Source organism: Eumetopias jubatus, unplaced genomic scaffold, assembly GCF_037043125.1.
Source record: "Eumetopias jubatus isolate StellerSeaLion01/CBP00866 unplaced genomic scaffold, mEumJub1_p1.0 scaffold_1, whole genome shotgun sequence".
NCBI classification, from domain to species: domain Eukaryota; kingdom Metazoa; phylum Chordata; class Mammalia; order Carnivora; family Otariidae; genus Eumetopias; species Eumetopias jubatus.
In genome coordinates, this window is record NW_028274807.1 from 92,464,689 (window position 1) to 92,481,863 (window position 17,175).

The 17,175-nt window shown below is 42.4% G+C and overlaps 1 protein-coding gene across 1 annotated transcript in view; it reads right to left on the bottom strand.

The window, feature by feature from the left end:
* The window catches only part of TMEM212 (transmembrane protein 212), a 28,317-nt gene that overhangs the window by 9,938 nt on the left and 1,204 nt on the right, over positions 1 to 17,175 (bottom strand). The window contains 2 exon segments of the mRNA XM_028101175.1: positions 475 to 648; positions 650 to 799. Of these exon segments, the coding sequence (XP_027956976.1) occupies positions 475 to 648; positions 650 to 799 (324 nt within the window).

Consider the following 17,175-nt stretch of genomic DNA (forward strand, 5'->3'; position numbering starts at 1 on the left):
CTCCTGGAGGCCAGAACCATACATCTTGATGATCTAGAGGAAGAGAGAGGGTACAAGGTGGGTGACAAGAGGGCCCAGGATATATCTGGTCTGTTAAGAGAAATAGCTCCGGGTTCTGAATCTGGCCCTACTACTCATTAACTGTGTGACCTTGGGCAAGTTTCATAAACTCTTTAGCCTCAGTCTACTATCTGTAAAATGGGAAGAACATTGAGAGTAAACATTCTGTTCATATTTCTATTACTATCATATTATCAATATTATTCTTAGCCATCTGGGAAAAAGTTAGAAAGCTAAATTTGATGTTGGTATATATCAGCCTCTGCTGGGGCAGAAGTAAAAAGGGTGGGAAAATTTTGGTTATAGGAAACACAGTGATAAATAAGAGAGGCAGATTAAGTACTGATATGGCAGACTTCCAATTTTAGCATTCAGGATGGAATAAGAATGGGTTCCTCCTTTCTGGAAACTTACATGTAAGTGTCTCTTCCAGATAAGTCCTGCAGAAAGCTTGATGAACACAGTCAGGGACACACAGAGCATGGCAAATCTCAGGCACAGGTGGAAGGCTTGAAGTGTCAGGTGGTACTCTTCATAGTGTGGTGGGTCCACACGAGCTGATGGGAAGTTTGCATATGGAAAAGGGAAAGGCAACGGCATAACCAAGGTAATTGGTCTCTGCTATCCCTGAAAACGAGTAGAAGAAATATGGGCCAAGGAGAGCAGAGTCCAAGGCTACTGCAAAATGAAGTGGACATCTCATCATGCTCAGGATCACAAAGGTGAAACTAGTTTCCCACTGAAAATAAAGCAAAAACAAATTGTTACTTTGGGAACTGAATTCTTCAAAAGTTTCTCAGCAATACGAAGAAAGAAGATGTCAGGTATTAATCTCTTTTACTGGGAAGCTAAGGAGAAATGCATTACAACTTTCTCTTTTAGGCCATTTTGTTCTCCTCTTGAATCTACAATATGGGGGAATAACATATCAGCCAACTGGGCCAAAATTGAAATGAATTCCATTCAGCAAACATGTGTTTGTTTTTCTTCTATCATATGTTGACAGCCAGTCTGGGGTGGGAAAAACAAACATGAGTACACAGAATCCTTGCCTTGTCCTAGCACCTTGCTAATCAGGGCATGGTCTACGGACCAGCAGCACTGACATCCCCGGAGGTTTGTTAGAATCTCACAGGTCACCCAGATCTACTGAATCAGACTGCGTTTTAACTAGATTCCCAGGTGATTCACACGTACATTGAAGTTTGAGCCATGGGAAGATCTATGATCAGGTCAAGGTAGTCTTTCTATACCATGGGATTACTTGGCTCACACTATTGATATGCAAGATATCATAGACTTTTCACCCTTTTTTGGGGTGGGGGAGAAGTAACAGAGACATTGGAAGGAGATCCCAAACTGAGCAGTTGAGTCTTTAAATACATGCTTAAAAACAGAGGAGCTGTTTGCTCAGTTTGGGATCTCCTTCCAATGTCTCTGTTACTTCTCCCCCACCCCAAAAAAGGGTGAAAAGTCTATGATATCTTGCATATCAATAGTGTGAGCCAAGTAATCCCATGGTATAGAAAGACTACCTTGACCTGATCATAGATCTTCCCATGGCTCAAACTTCAATGTACGTGTGAATCACCTGGGAATCTAGTTAAAACGCAGTCTGATTCAGTAGATCTGGGTGACCTGTGAGATTCTAACAAACCTCCGGGGATGTCAGTGCTGCTGGTCCGTAGACCATGCCCTGATTAGCAAGGTGCTAGGACAAGGCAAGGATTCATACAAGCTCATTTTTTGATTTTCTGTGTTGCCTTTGCCATCACAATTATAACCTTCACTAGTAAGGTAAGTTGTCACTAGCATAAAAGCTTGGCTTTATAACCCTTGCCGTATGTTTTATTTTGATTCATTGTCTACCGTTCATCTTTCTCACAAATTGCTAAAATTACAAATGGGAGGAACCGGAAAGGAAACATGTCATAGAACCCTGAAATCCTGCCCAGCAACGGCGTTATCTTTTACTTTCTGCTTTTCTTTTGAGATTCTGCAGCCTCAGCCTACTGGTGGGATGCAAATATGCGATTCCTGTTTCTCAAGTAACAAAGATTATAATTAGAGTGAATGCATGGTGGGACGTTAATCGTTCTGGGTGCAGTGGTGTCCAGCTTTTCAAGAGCTTTTTTTTTTTTTTAAGTCTCCTTTGAGGAAAAAAGACCCAAAGTGCAGAATGAAAATAGTTAAAGAGGGAATGGTGTCACCAGAACTGAGCAATATATATTGAAAAAAAAAATTCTGGGCTCATCTTTAACTCAGCTCCGAGTCTGATGAAGGAGACTTTTGTGGTCACTGAGCCTGGAAACCACTTATTTCTGACCCATAAATCATTTGTTCCTGGTCAAGGAATGTCTTGAGGTTGAGAGAGAAAACCAGAAAGAGATGTGCCTGAAACAAGATATAGAATGAGGGCAGGACTAAAAGTAGTTACAAATTAGGTTTTTGACAGAGAAATAAATATGACTGTATGTATAGTATCAATAAATTCGAGGGGAAAAAAATCAGTTTCTACCAATTTGGTTTTGGGGTATGTTGCTTTTGTAGCTTCTGTGTCCAGCCTGGGTTTTTTGTTGTTGTTGTTGGAGGGGGTGTTTGGTATTTTTGTTTTGTTTTGTCTTTTTGAGATCCAGCTTTTCATTTTCCTGGCATATTTTATTTTGAATGTCCGACTTAGAGAATTTGGGGGGGGCGGGGAGAAGCACACACGTGTATGCTCACACAGAACTTCTCATGTAGCTAAGTCTGAAATTCCAGACATGGCATTGCCATACCATAAAACTCCAGTGGATAAAAACAGAACCATCTGTAGTCAAAGGAGGTTGGCTTGATTCTGCAAGAGGGAAGTTTCCAAGGGACACTGTGGAGGTTGAGCCAGCGTCAATAGCACAACAAAACAGGAGAATTATTAAGAGCAATTGAGCACTGATGCTGAGCCTGGGGCCGGTCTTTGCCTTCAGAGGCAAGGCCCTCTTGATCGACACGTCACTCCTCTGAGAGAGAAACACTGGACCAAACAAGAGAAAAGCAAAAGAGACATTCCTCTGCTGGTGTAACTCCAAGTAGATAGCTGGCATTATTAGATGCTTAGATTCCAGGTTGCCTTAACTACTTTAGCACGAACTGTTGCTTTCCTTTCAAAAGTTGAAAAATGCTGCAGGATTGCAGTGGCCTGTTATTTCTGTTGTAGCTGCCAGCTTGAATTTTGCTTTGTTTACACAAAACTTTGAAAAGATCTTTCATGGAGTAGGCTGGTGTATGAATGCCATTCAGTAACTTGTGAAATCCACCCTGTGGACGGTGGTGGCTCAGGAGCAAGCACACCCATCTTTCCTGGTGCTCCCCCGCCTCCCCCGCCCAGTGCCTGTGAGCCAGAGGGCGAGGTGTCCCCTGAGTCACAGCCTCCCTCTTCTTGCTTTCTTCTCTTTTTCTAAAAAGATTTATGTATGTATGTATTTATTTATTTGAGAGAGAGAGAGCACACAAACACGTGAGCGGGGGTGGGGGGAGGGTGGACAGAGGGAGAGAGAGTCTCCAGCAGACTCCCTGCTGAACGCGGAGCCCGGATGCTGGGCTCCATATCACCACCTTGAGAACATGACCTGAGCCCAGAACCAAGAGTGTGACAGTCAACTGACTGAGACACCCAGGCACCCTCTTTTCTTTTTAAAAACATTATACTTAGGGAGAGGGAAAAGAATGTAAAAGGAAGAGTTTTGCGGGTAGGGAAGAGAAGTCAAGTGGGAAAAGGAAATGGGAGAGGCAGTGTCTGAGAGACAAGAGCTGGGTACAGCGGGGCACCCAGGTTTCAGGAAGGACCAGGAGGAGGTGCTTGGAAGGAAGGAAGGCCCTCCGCCTGCACCCTCCTCCCACAGCTCTTTCTGACAGGCTAGCTTTCTGCTCCATGGGGCAGTTCCTAGGACTTGACTTGGGTTTTGCAAGAGAAGCTGCTAACACTCTAATTGCATGGGATAATTGTGAGCCCTCCCTCTGAATCTTTAAATTGCCCACGTAAAGGATGCTGTTCCCAGAAGCAGATGAATTGAAGGAAGCGGGGAGCAGTCACAACAGAAATAGAAACTTGTAGAGGAATAATTTTAATATGCCCTAATTTATTCACTTACAAACATCTATTGTGGGTCTACTACGATCGAGGGATGTGATAGGCACTGTGCAGACAGCATCATAACAATTAACATTTACTGAGCACTTACTGTATGCCAAGCACGACACTAAACACTTGACATGTGTTAACTCATTTAATCCTTACAATGATGGCGATCTCCTCCTCCTACCTCCTAAACGAGGCACAGAGAGGCTAAATTGGATGAGCAAGCTCACCAAGTAATAATTATAGATATAATGGTTCCAACTTCCATTGGAATTTACAGTCCAGATGTGAAAGAAATGCACTTAGAAGAACGTCCACCAAATGCGGCAAGAAGAGTGAGTGCTTTCCGTGCGACAAGAGGCCAGTGACAAGATACCACTTCTGGGGGAAGGATTGCTGATGAAAGCACCATGGGGGAAAGAGGAGCCGAAGCAGGTTTGGAGGCTGGGTGTGATTTCAGCGGGAGATGATGGCAGAGGGAAGAGCAGTCTGGGCAGCTCAAGTAACATGTGCAAAGATGGGAACATAGCAGCCAAGCTTGGGCGGACAGTGAGACAGGCGCCCAGATGGGGGGCAGGGCTGGTTCTGGGCACAAACGAGTAGGAAATCAGGCTTGAAAGCCACATGAGGCCAGGTTGAGAAGGGCCTGGAAATTCAGGCTAACATATCTGAACTTTGTTTGGACAATGAAGCAACACTGAAGGTTCTTGAAGAAGGAGCCTGACTGACGCAGCAGAGGTTTAGAAAGATGAGCCTGTTGTCATGTGCATGTTGGGTGGGGATGCAGGGAGGCCTAGGTGTCTTTGTAGGAACTTGGTCTTCAAACTGGAAACAAATTTTTTTCTTTACTATTATTTTTTTCAAGATTTTACCTTTTTTTAAGTAACCTCTACACCCAACATGGGACTTGAACCTACAACCTGAGATCAAGAGTCGCTCACTCCATCCACTGAGCCAGCCAGGTGCCCCCCGCCCCAAACTATTTTTTAAACCTCTATCCATAGCAAGAAATATATTTTGCATCATGGCCAAGTTAAATTTTATATCTAACCAAAACCATAATACCGTTATTATGTGTGATACACCGATTCTCTTCTATTCTGTTATTCTATTCTATTCTATTCTATTCTATTCTATTCTATTCTATTCTATTCTATTCTATTCTATCCATGTTTTATAAATGCTGCTAGCTACCCAATAGATTGATTTTATAACTCATTAATGAATGGGTTCCCACAGTTTAGCTATTGAAGTTATCAAGGCATAAGACCTGGGTGGGGGTGGAAAGTGATAAGGAGTTGAGCGGGGGTGGTTCACAGTGAGAACGAGAGGAAAGCATGCACAGGGATATGCTTCACAGGAAAAATAAAAGTTAGCTGGCAATGGACTGGATGCGGTGGGGTAGGAGTGGGGCTGAGGGTAGGTTGGTTTAGGGCACTGTTGCCCAGAGCACAATCCTAGGACCAGCAGCATTGTCATCCCTTGGAAACTTGTGAGACAGGCAGAGTCTCAGGCCTCATCCCAGATTTACTGAATCAGAGTATACATTCTGACAAGATCCCCAGGTGATTCATATGCACATTATAGGTTGAGAAGCACTAGTTTGGAGGGAAGGATTGAGTCAAGTCACTCTGGGGTTTGAAATTGGGTTCAGAACCAGGAAAGTCAGGAGAAGAAATCATTGCTTTTGGTGGTGATATGATTTTGGGGGGAGAAGCCGAGCTTAAAGAAGCTTAGGCTATCTAGGGGCACCTGGGTGGCTCAGTTGGTTAAGCGTCCGCCTTCAGCTCAGGTCATGATCTCAGGATCCTAGGATCGAGCCCCCTGTCAGGCTCCCTGCTCAGCGGGGAGTCTGCTTCTCCCTGTCCCTCTGCCCCCCACCTCTCTCTCTCAAGTAAATAAACAAACATCTTTAAAAATAATTAAAAAAAAAGGAAATTTAGGATATCCACATGGAAAATTGGCCATCAGGTGTTTGGCAATCACAGGACTGTTGAAGCTGTAAGAGGCTCGAGTGTTGGTATAATCAAGTCCCTTCTGTGACTGAGCAGGGCACTGGGGCCTTTCTCCCAAGTTCCTGTCTCCAGGCAGGATTCTGGGTGCAGCGCTGCTGCCTGCCATTAACTAAGTCACCAGAGTTGCCAAGCCACGTTCTCCAGGATTCAAGTAGAGCTCAGTCCTTAAGGCACTGAATCTCCTTGCTGCATACTTTCTAGCAGCTGATGCCTTTAAATAACCTAGTTCAGAAATTGTAGGAAATCTGCTTATCATGTTGCTGTCAGAAGAGAGCTAGGAGAGTCTGAGGACCAATATTTGCGAAGAATTTAGAAAGTCTGGAATGAAAGCACTGAACAAATACAAAGTACTGTATCACCTGTAAAAATCTCTCTTTTATAAGTCTCAAAAGGGATATGGAGTCTTTTGTAAAAGGAAATATCAATATGATTGAAATGTACAAATTGTCTTTCCACCAGAGGAAGATTCATTCTGCAGGCAACTTAAGAAGTGACTGGTAGGGGCGCCTGGGTGGCTCAGTTGGTTAAGCGTCTGACTCTTGATTTTGGCTCAGGTTATGATCTCAGGGCTATGAGATGGAGCATCGGCCCTGAGCTCAGCGGGGTGTCTGCTTGGGATTCTCTCTCTCTCCCTCTGCCCTGCCCTCCATGCCCCTCTCCCTCTCTCAAATAAATAAACAAATCTTTAAAAACAAAATAAAACAAACAAACAAACAAAAGTGGCTGGTAGAGAAGGTTGTGGAATGAGTCAGAGACCTTTTGGAGTTGACCCCGATCAGATAGAACTGTTGGTTCGCTAGGAAACTCACCAGAAAAAGAAAAAAAAAATCACATTGTTCCACACTTAGACATCATTGAAAGAGAGAGCATTCTTATTGCTTTCCTTCTCCTGAGGATTTTTTTCCTGCTTTAGTATAAATACCTGCTTGACTTTTAGTCCTTGCAACCTAATCAGAGTTCAATGGTGTGAAAAATTTTGTGCCACCAGAGCATGGGACTCATTCACTTATTCAACCATGTTTATTGAACAATATTTATTGAACACTTAGTATGTGACTCACTCCGTTCCGAGTGCTACAGGTAGAGCAGTAAACAAAAAGAAAAAAAAATCCCCACCCTTGTATAATATATACTTTTTTGGGAGGGGTATAAACAAACAATAAGTAAGTACATTATATAGTATATTAGATGGTAATAAGGACCATGGGGAAAAGAATAGAACTGGGAATGAGAAATTGGGGATCTCTCTGTGGGGGAGATTTATAATTTTATTATTTTATAAATAATATAAGTAAATTATAAATATTTTATAAATTTTATAAATTATAAGTTTATAAAATTTGTAATTTTAAATAGGGTAATGAGGGTAATGAAGGAAGGCATCAAGGAGAAAGTGACATGTCTTCAAAGAATTAAAGGAAGTTAGGGAACAAGCCATGTGTGGGAAGAGGCTTCAGGCGGAGAATAGACAGTGCAAAGGCCCTGAGGCAAATAAAAAACCTTGGAATATTTGAACACAACAAGGAGCCATGTGATGGAGGAAATGGAATGAGTGAAGGGAAGGGTGGTAGAGATGAGGTCCCGGGAGGTAATAGGATGGGGGATCTCAGCTGCTCATCAGGGAATGGGATGGGAAAGTGAGCGGATGGCAAGAGGTTAGGAAGGAAGGGTTGGACAGAGCTTGGGCACTGATGGGATTCAGGACAAGTGGCCCCCAAGTATGTGACTTTGGCATATTGATTATTTTGAATTAAAGTTATTTAGGAAACAACAGGTGCAGGAAGAACACTGACTCTCCTCTGTCCCCCTGAAAGCAGGAAATGAATTCCCCATGTGAAGGGTACCCTCCCTGCGCTGGAGGGTAGGAATTTTCCTCCCTCACAGCACAAACGAAAGGCATGGTATTAACTAGCATGTGTGTAGAGCTTTAAAACTGGTGATGCCCTTTATTGTACAAGCTTTGTTCAATTTGGTCATTCTCACTGAGCATCTTAGGGTCAGATAGTGTCGCACGGACTCTCTTTACCTGCAAAATCCCTCATGTTCTAGGTAAAAGCAATGAAGAACTAGCTGAGTGAGGGTCCTGCTCTTGGCCATATGCCAAAAATGTCAGACTCAGGACTTAAACGTAGGCTCCATCTCCCCAGTCTTATCTTTTGGATTCCAATTCCCCATGCTGTCAATCTTGGAATCAAATAGCCACCAAGTATCTGTGCGCTGGCCACAGATCTTGTCATTTCTCTGGGTCTAACTGATAACACAGATCTTGGTGTAGAACAAATCTATATTCAATAATTTTTGATCCTAATCAAATCTCAGTATCTGTTGGATGTTCTATGATAGACAGCAGGGATAGACAAAGAATTTAGAAAAAGGGATGCTGAATTGGACTAGAATTGTGGTTTTGTTAAACTTTGGGTCAGTTCTGAAATCAGAACTAAAAAAATTAATAGAATAGAAAATATCAGACTTCGTTTCACACAGAAGGCTAAATATTGTTTTGTGAAACTTGTTATATAGATTTAGTTATATATATATATCAAAATCTATCTATTTACCTAGAGAGAATTATAGGGATGTATTTATATACATTCTAGGTACTGATATAAAATGTTTTTCCTACTCTTTGCATTCCAGTAGATGTTTAATAAATATTTCTTTGAATGAACGTATGGCTTCAGGCAGGAGTTGGGGTAAAGAGCAGATGGGCAAGCCTGGGGAGGTAGATGTAAAAGAATGTATTAGAAAAGAAAAGAAAAAAAGAAAAACACCATCCCACACTTTCCTCCTTCAGTTCCACATTCCCACCATTCTGTTTCCTCCCATCTACTCACCGTCCTTGAACCCCACTAGATGAAGTTTTTTAAAAATTGAGACCTTGTTTGTTTGTCTGTGTACCATTGTAACTCAAGCATGCAGTAGAGTATCAGTACATATTTATTTAATAAGTAGATTAAAATGATATGTTCTAGGGTCTTACTTTTAGGTGATATCCCAGTAAAAGCTGAAATTTTTTTTTTAAGACTTAAAATGTTGCCTCTCTCAAGAGTGGCTACGTTTTAATAGAAAACTCCTAAAGATCAAAAGACCTTTAAATTTGAAATTCTCTAGAGTCCAATGGTGAATGTAAGGCATCACAGGAAGCAATGAGAGAAGGATTTATTGCAAGCCTCTGTAACTCCCCTTAAGCCATACCACCATGGAAGACATTGATTCGCAAGGCTAGATGTGTTCATTTCTTTGACCCAGAGAGCTGCGGTACCAGGCCAACCCTTCATTTGTGCAGTGAATCATTCAGTCAGCAGACAGGGAGCACCTACTTGGTGCCGACTTGTACTTGGCCCGCGCACCCTTTCCTCATGAACTACGACATTCGAGAGGTACATCACCCAGCTTCTTGAATGACTTTCAGTTCACACAGTTGCATGCAAGGACAAATGTGGGAGAACTGAGATTTGGGGCTTGCAGATCTTGGATCATGTCGACACACCTCAGTGTTTCCAGTGCAAGCATTAGTCTGAAAATTATTTTTGTTCCCCATTTTTACATTATTTTTTATGGTTTATATTTTTTTTCTAAATTCAAATTTCACAAGAGAGATTCCAGTTTCTCAGAATACCAGGGTGAGAAGATTAAAATAGCTTTTTAAGAATTTCTTGAACAGCATTTCATTATAGTACAAATGATGGTATATGTGATAAAATGATATTAAGAAAGATCCTACATTTAAGAGTCAACTAATGGAAATCAACGTTCTATGGTAAATTCTAGTTTCTGTAGAATTTGGACTTCTCTGTATTGTTGGAAAACCTAAAAAGGACATGTATTCTTTTTCTTCTTTCCCTCCCTTCTTTCCTTATTCTCTCAATATATGTAATAAAATATTTTTCTACCAAAGCTCTATTCCAGATGGGACAAGCAATCCAGACACTCGGTCCGGTGAACCAAAGCTTGTAAGAAGAGACAGGGGAGAAAGCGAAAACTCCAGAGAATACACTGAGAGCCCCCAGGGAAATGAGAATTCAGCCAGCAGCCTGGTATAGGCTCTGCGTTTTCCTCTGTGACCTGGGTCCTCAATCTCAAAGATGTTTTGTTACCAAAACATGAGGGTATGTCAGGCCTCAGTAAACAGAAGTTTCTTAGAGACAGTAGCCATGACACATGTGGACTGTTGATCTACTTGGAAACAAGCTTCTGTTTGTTTCACCAAAGATAATAACATGTAATGAAATAATCCTTCACATAAATTTGATACAATGAATTCTAATACTAGTTTACTAAGAGAGAGAGTGAGTGAGTGAGAGAGAGAGAGGAGAGAGAGAGAGAAATCATTCCTTGTTTTGGATTACTGCCTCCATTCCCTTCATTCTGCCCTGTCGTGGGGAGTGCCCACTTCCTGGCTTAATCAGATTCAAAGGCTTGCTGACTGAGCTAATTGTTTCTCAACTCAACCTGCCTAGTGGTTCCAGCATAAAGCCAACATCCTTTGTGCACAATAGATCCACATTCCCAGCACAATTTCCCACAAAACAAAGTAAAAATAAGCACCCCGATCACTTTTCATTACATCTAATTTAAATGATTTAGAGCAAAAACAAGACCTCTCCCCATCTTTCAAAGTTCAATTCTACTACAATTATTTTTTAATTTTTGGTAAAGATTTTTGACATGGTTTCATTCCCAAAGAAGCATAGGCTTCATTATGGAGTTCTGTCTTGTTTTCACGAGACCAGCTTTACCTTATTTTACTACTAATTCAATCATCAAGTAGAGGACAAAGATGGAAGTGTATGCAGTTTTAAAATAAACTTCGAGGAGTAATTTATTAGTTGAATAAAATACGGATCTCCAATCATTCTTGAATCATAATTCAAATTTTAGATGTTGGGCTTATGTACATTTAAGCAACTGTCAAAGTTTATTTCTTAATTCCTCATGCATTTGAGAAAGTGATACGTATTTGCTTTTGACTATTAGGACATGTTTTTCTCTACTAAGATAAGATCTTGAAAACACAGACCACTTTCTGAAGCTACCTGAATAATTTTCCTGTTCAATATTAATGCCTTTTCCCTTAAATAAGATGATGAAAAAATAATTTTTTGGATGGAAATGCAGTGGTTTAGAACATGGATTTTGGCATGAGACTGAGCTAGGATCCATTATCTGCCAGGGATGTGTCCTTGGGCAAGGGCAAGTTACTTACCTTTCTAGGTCTGTTTCTTCATATGGGAATAAAATTAGTGTTTATCTCACCAGGTGGTGATTGAGAAAACGAAATGAGGCAATCCATGTAAAATGCTCAGCACCAAGCCCTGCATAGCGAAGAAGCTTCCTCCTTTCCCTATCATTACACTGGGCGGTCCATCTTTGAAGTTCTTTCAGCAAAGGACAGAGGCACTGTGGTTGCTACTGCTTTTATGCATCATCTTATCGCATCTTACTGTCTCTTACGCAGCTCCCAAAGGACCCTTCCATGTCCCATGAGGAGGGAAGCTGCTCTCAGAACCTCTGCTTTTTTTTCTTTCTGTCTTTCTGCCTTTAATAGCCATTCCACCGGGTGACCCCGATTTTGAAGCCATTGCTTTGCTGGATATACAGGACCCAGGAAAGCAGCTCAATTGTTCTGCTATAGCCATTATTTCCCATCTCCTCTCAACACTGTGGGAGTATATTCTCTCTCTCTCTTTCTTCCTCATGCCACTAGGTAGGTTCCACGAGGGTAGAGGCCTTGTGAGTCTTATGCATCCCCTGGATGTAATAAGATGTTGCTGCCAACACCTAGACTTGGGTCTGGCCCAGAGTAGATACTTAACACACATTTGTTGAATTCATGAATGACTACTCCAGACTTTCCAGCTGGGCACTTGCGGTCCCGAGGGTCTGCCCCAACCCAGAGCTATGTGTGTCCAGCACGCCGCTGTGTGCCAATGTTAGTGTGTCCCCTCGTGACAGAGGGAAAGGGTCTGGGCTGCAGAAAGACTTGTTTGTGTTAGTATTTGGTTTGGGCTGTTTTGACTTTTTCCTTCACTTTTATCTCAAGGTTATAGCTACATGACATGTCAATATACTGTGGGTCAGATCACTCTCCTCTGTTTGCATGTTTGGAAAATAAAGACTGTTGAAATACTCATGTTAAACAGTACAAAGATGGCAAACACAAGAGAATATTTTTTTGCTTTAATCTGGGGGGGCTCTTTTAGTGTTTGTAACACTGACAGGCTAACCCTGACGCTGCCGGGGTGACTTATAAACTGGAGTGTATTCATGATTAGAAGCGTCCTTGCCTCTTAATGTAATGAAGAGAAGGGACAGAGGTAGAGCTAGGGATTTCTTGGTGGGTGTTTTACCAGCCGCCCCTTCCCCGCAGGAATCTGTCCACGCTCATTTCTTTAAAGCATAGAGATTTTCAGGGAGGGCAACTACTGGGAAAGAAGAGAAAATATAATTCTGCTTCTGACCAGGGCTTCCTCTCAGCTCAGCCATGTCATCTGTGTTCCCCAGTGTCCACAGCCAGCAAGGCTCACAGAGGCCCTGCCCCCTCCTGCCCACGTCCAGGGCCCCGGGCCCATCCAGGGCTCTCTGCTTCCCCTTCAGCACTGCTGGAAGGTACGTCTGCAATCCTCTGTGAAGGTGGTGGAGTCAAGGTGTTTGCTGGCTGCTTTGCAGACCCTACCTTCCTTCTTACCCAAGGAGGTCCAGCAATCTTTGCTCAGGAAAGAATGGCAGAAGTTGCACCAAACTCTTCAATCCATCTTTGCCATGAAAGAAAGAAAGAAAGAGAGAAAGAAAGAAAGAAAGAAAGAAAGAAAGAAAGAAAGAAAAGAAAAGAAAGAAGAGAAAGAAAGAAAAGAAAAGAAAGAAGAGAAAGAAATGTAATCTAGACCCCCCAAAAGAGATGGGATATGTCAGTGATGTTGACTGAGGGAGAGAAGCTGATTTGGACACTCTCTACCTCTTTATTTTATTTATTTATTTATTTATTTATTTATTTATTTTTAAAAGATTTTATTTATTTATTTGACACGCAGAGAGAGAGAGAGAGAGAGAGAGAGAGAGAGCACAAGTAGGCAGAACGGCAGGCAGAGGGAGAGGGAGAAGCAGGCTCCCCGCTGAGCAGGGAGCCCGATGCGGAACTCGGTCCCAGGACCCCAGGATCATGACCAGAGCCAAAGGCAGCCGTTTAACTGACTGAGCCACCCAAGCGACCCTCTGTACCTCTTTAGATATGTTCCTTTACATGTGAGCCTTGGAAATAGCTTTGCCTGTGTTACAGCCTCAGGTTTGTTTGTTTGTTTTTTAAGTAGGTTTCAAAGTTCCAGAAGGGGTCTGTTTTTGCCAAGATGAAAGAGAATGGAGCTCTAAACATGAGATGAAATGAAAATGCTTTATTGTCCTAGCAGCTTCAGGTGACTCGCTTCATTTGTTTATATAGTATAGAGACGTAGCTCCTGTAGCAGAAAGAGCATGAACTTTGACATCAGAAAGACCCAGGTTTAGGACTAAGGATTCCATCTAAGACATACAAAAGGAATGAAAAATTAGAATATTAACACTCTGCTAACCCCAGTGCAGTAACCGATTCAAGCACAACGGAAAATGATAGCTCTACAATGGAAAATATGGCAGTCACCACCTGAACCAAATGATCAGACTTGATATCACCAACACCAGGACAAAGGGACATCACTGCCTCCTGATATAAGGAAAGCACACACCATCATGTGCATAGTGTTTTTGGCAAACATGTTTAGCCTGAATCTAATCATAAAGAAACAATCAGACAAATTCAGATTACAGGGACACTTTAAAAAGCATTAGCCTGGACTCCTCAAAAATTGTCCATGTCACGAAAGATAATAAAATATTGCTGAGATATTTGGGGAAATTTAAATATGGGTTTTATGGGGCACCGGGGTGCCTCAGTCGGTGGATCATCCTACTCTTGATTTGGGCTCAGGTCATGATCTTAGGGCTTGGGATCGAGCCGCGCATCGGGTTCTGTGCTCAGCTCAGAGTCCGCTGGAGAGTCTCTCTCTCCCTCTGCCCCTCCCACTGCTCTCTCTCTCTCTCAATAAATAAAGTCTTTAAAAAAATAATAAAATAAAAATAAATATGGATTTTATAGTAGATAATTGTGTATCAATGCTGAGTGTCTTGGGAGTATGAATGACATGATAATTATATAAGAGAATGTCTTATTGGTGAAACTAGTTAAGTTAGTGTTCTTTATGTTTTTTTAACTTTTCTATAGATCTGAAAATTTTAAATTAAAATGTGAGAGAACAAAAGGAAAAACAATACCTTTGCGAACTGCATAAAATGAAAGGTCTAACTTTTACGCAGACACACAGCCATGCTGGCTCAATAATCCCCGAGAATATTGACGCCTGTGGGTCACAGGAAAAGCTGCTCTGTCCCCCCTTTAGCATCAACATGACACCTGTCTTTCTTGAACAGGGACGATGCAACAGGTACGTTAGGTTACACTGTGAAGGTGAACCACTCTTGCAGACACGTTGATGGGTATCGTTTATATACGCTTTTGTCTTTCCAGCTATTCCAATTTCTTTACTGGTTTAAAAACCTTTCTAAAGCTCCTTCATAATGCACATTTCCTTCTGCTTTTTACTAGCTGTTCGACTTCAACTTTGAGTGAACCCTCTCTTCTCATAATGGCTTGGGGTTTAAGGAGAGCAAAGTTCAATTTTTATCATCCCCAACTGGGAATTGTCAAATTTAAAGCCTTCCAATCTGCAAGATGTTTGGACCCAAAGCGAGATTTGTGCATCAACTTGTACTTACCTAGTTTAGACATTATCTGCCTTTTGTGTATCTGACCGTCAGATGTGTTTTGCAATCATCTGGAATTTCTCAGAATTTTCCCATGTTTTGGCAAAGCAAAACAACTTCAGTGTGTCACCAGCAAACGTGTGCAGCTCCTTGTCAGTTTGCCCTCCCAAGCCCTGCAGCTGCAAGGAAATGCTCTTACTGGCAGACTTGACCTCACCAGGCAGCCTCCCACAGGCTACTGTGGGGACTGTCTGTCTTTTGGGAAGGCTGCTCCTATCTTGTTTAATCACGGACTAGAAGGGCCGCAGATAGAAGTGAGATCGTGACAGCAGCTAAGACTGATCAGTGCTCTGGCCACCAAGGAGTGGGGGAAGACACTAAGAAAACAGGAAGAGAGAAACAGTGGGGGTGTCCGGGGAAGAGAGGAGGAGAGAAGACGGAGAGGAAAGAAGAACAACAAGAGAGGAGTCAGAACGTAGAGGAAAACATTCCTGAAGCCAAAAACAGCTTCTTGCGTCACTCACAGATCCAAAGCCTGGGTCTGGACAGAGTTGATTCCGGGACAGAGGAGCCATGGAAGCCACGGGCCACTCGTGTACATTTTACAAAAGATACTTGTAGGGCGGACAAAAGAGAAATAAGTAGAGGGAAAGGGCAAAAAATAAAGCAAAACAAAACAAAAGGGGATGAGAAAGAAGGAAGTCTAGGTATCCTGAAATGTTCTCAGGTTATGCTTGTTTTTAAGTTGCTTCTAGGGACAAACCTTTAAATCCTCTTAAACAGGAAATGTATATTCATTTAGTTCCTTCTCTTAGCATTTTTGGAAAGGAAAGAACCAAACTGTTCAGTGAGAAACTAAGCATACTTTTGGATCCAAATATATCCACGTAAAAGGCACAAGAGAGGCGGGAATTGTGGGGATGGGTTCACTAAAGCCCTCTACAGTTGTCATTATTTTTTCCATTTTACAAATGACAAAGCTGAAGTTCTAAGGTGTAAATAGTGAAGGTGATACAGCTAATCAGCGTTGAATTCTGGTTTTGAACCTACAAATGCTTGACTCCGAAGTCTGTAATTTTTGTTTTCCACTACCAGATCGGGACATAGGTGTACTACACCTTTTAAAACATGTATGCATAGGGCGCCTGGGTGGCTCAGTTGGTTAAACGACTGCCTTCGGCTCAGGTCATGATCCTGGAGTCCCGGGATCGAGTCCCGCATCGGGCTCCCTGCTCAGCAGTGAGTCTGCTTCTCCCTCTGACCCTCTTCCCTCTCGTGCTTTCTGTCTCTCATTCTCTCTCTCTCAGATAAATAAATAAAATCTTAAAATAAATAAATAAAACATGTATGCATAGATGAAGATTGATCCATGACGTATACCAAATAGGGCTGTACTCAAACCCAGGACATAATAGGAATGGAGACGATGCTGCATGTGCACAAAGGAGACAGTTTTTAGAACTGCTGATTCTACTCCTAGTTGTAGAGAGAGACAGAGACAGAGACAGAGAGATATTCCTCACCCTTTCTTTTTTATAAAATTAGGACAAACGGGAGAACCACAGCCAAAGTTTCATTCCTATGTATTGAAGGAAACCTCTGGACTTTCTATCTAGAGCATTGCTGGTCTAGTTTTCCATTTCTCAGTGCTCCATGTGTGCGCTCTTGCCCTTCGTGTGGAGATGAACTATCACGGTTATTGCATGGATTGTTCCCGCATGGCTGGCCGAGGGGGCATAGGCTAAAACAAATGAGTAAGATGAGGGGCAGTGTAATGCAGTAGGAAGAGACTCTGGCTGTGTGACCTCGAGTAAATCAAAATCTCTCATAATCTCGGTGTCCTTCTCAGCGACATGTGGAGGTTAGACTAGATAATTTCGCAGATTCCTTCCATATCTCAGATTCCGTGCCTTGAAATAAATCCCCAAGGAGCTAAAGTGCCTGCATGGCCAAAATGCCTGTCCCCCAGAAGCCTTTATCAGTGAGAGTGTTATCTCCTGGAGGACTGGGAACCACCATCTGGATCCACTGCTGGCTGCTAGAAGCAATGGAAACAAAGTCTGCACTGTACATGGTCTGTTGGCCAACCGGATTCCTGCGGGAGAGATTTCGTGTAGAGTTCCTCCATGGAGGCCTCCCTTTGCCCTCCTGGCACACAAATAGGCAGCCGGGAGGCCAGCATCCACCAGCTGG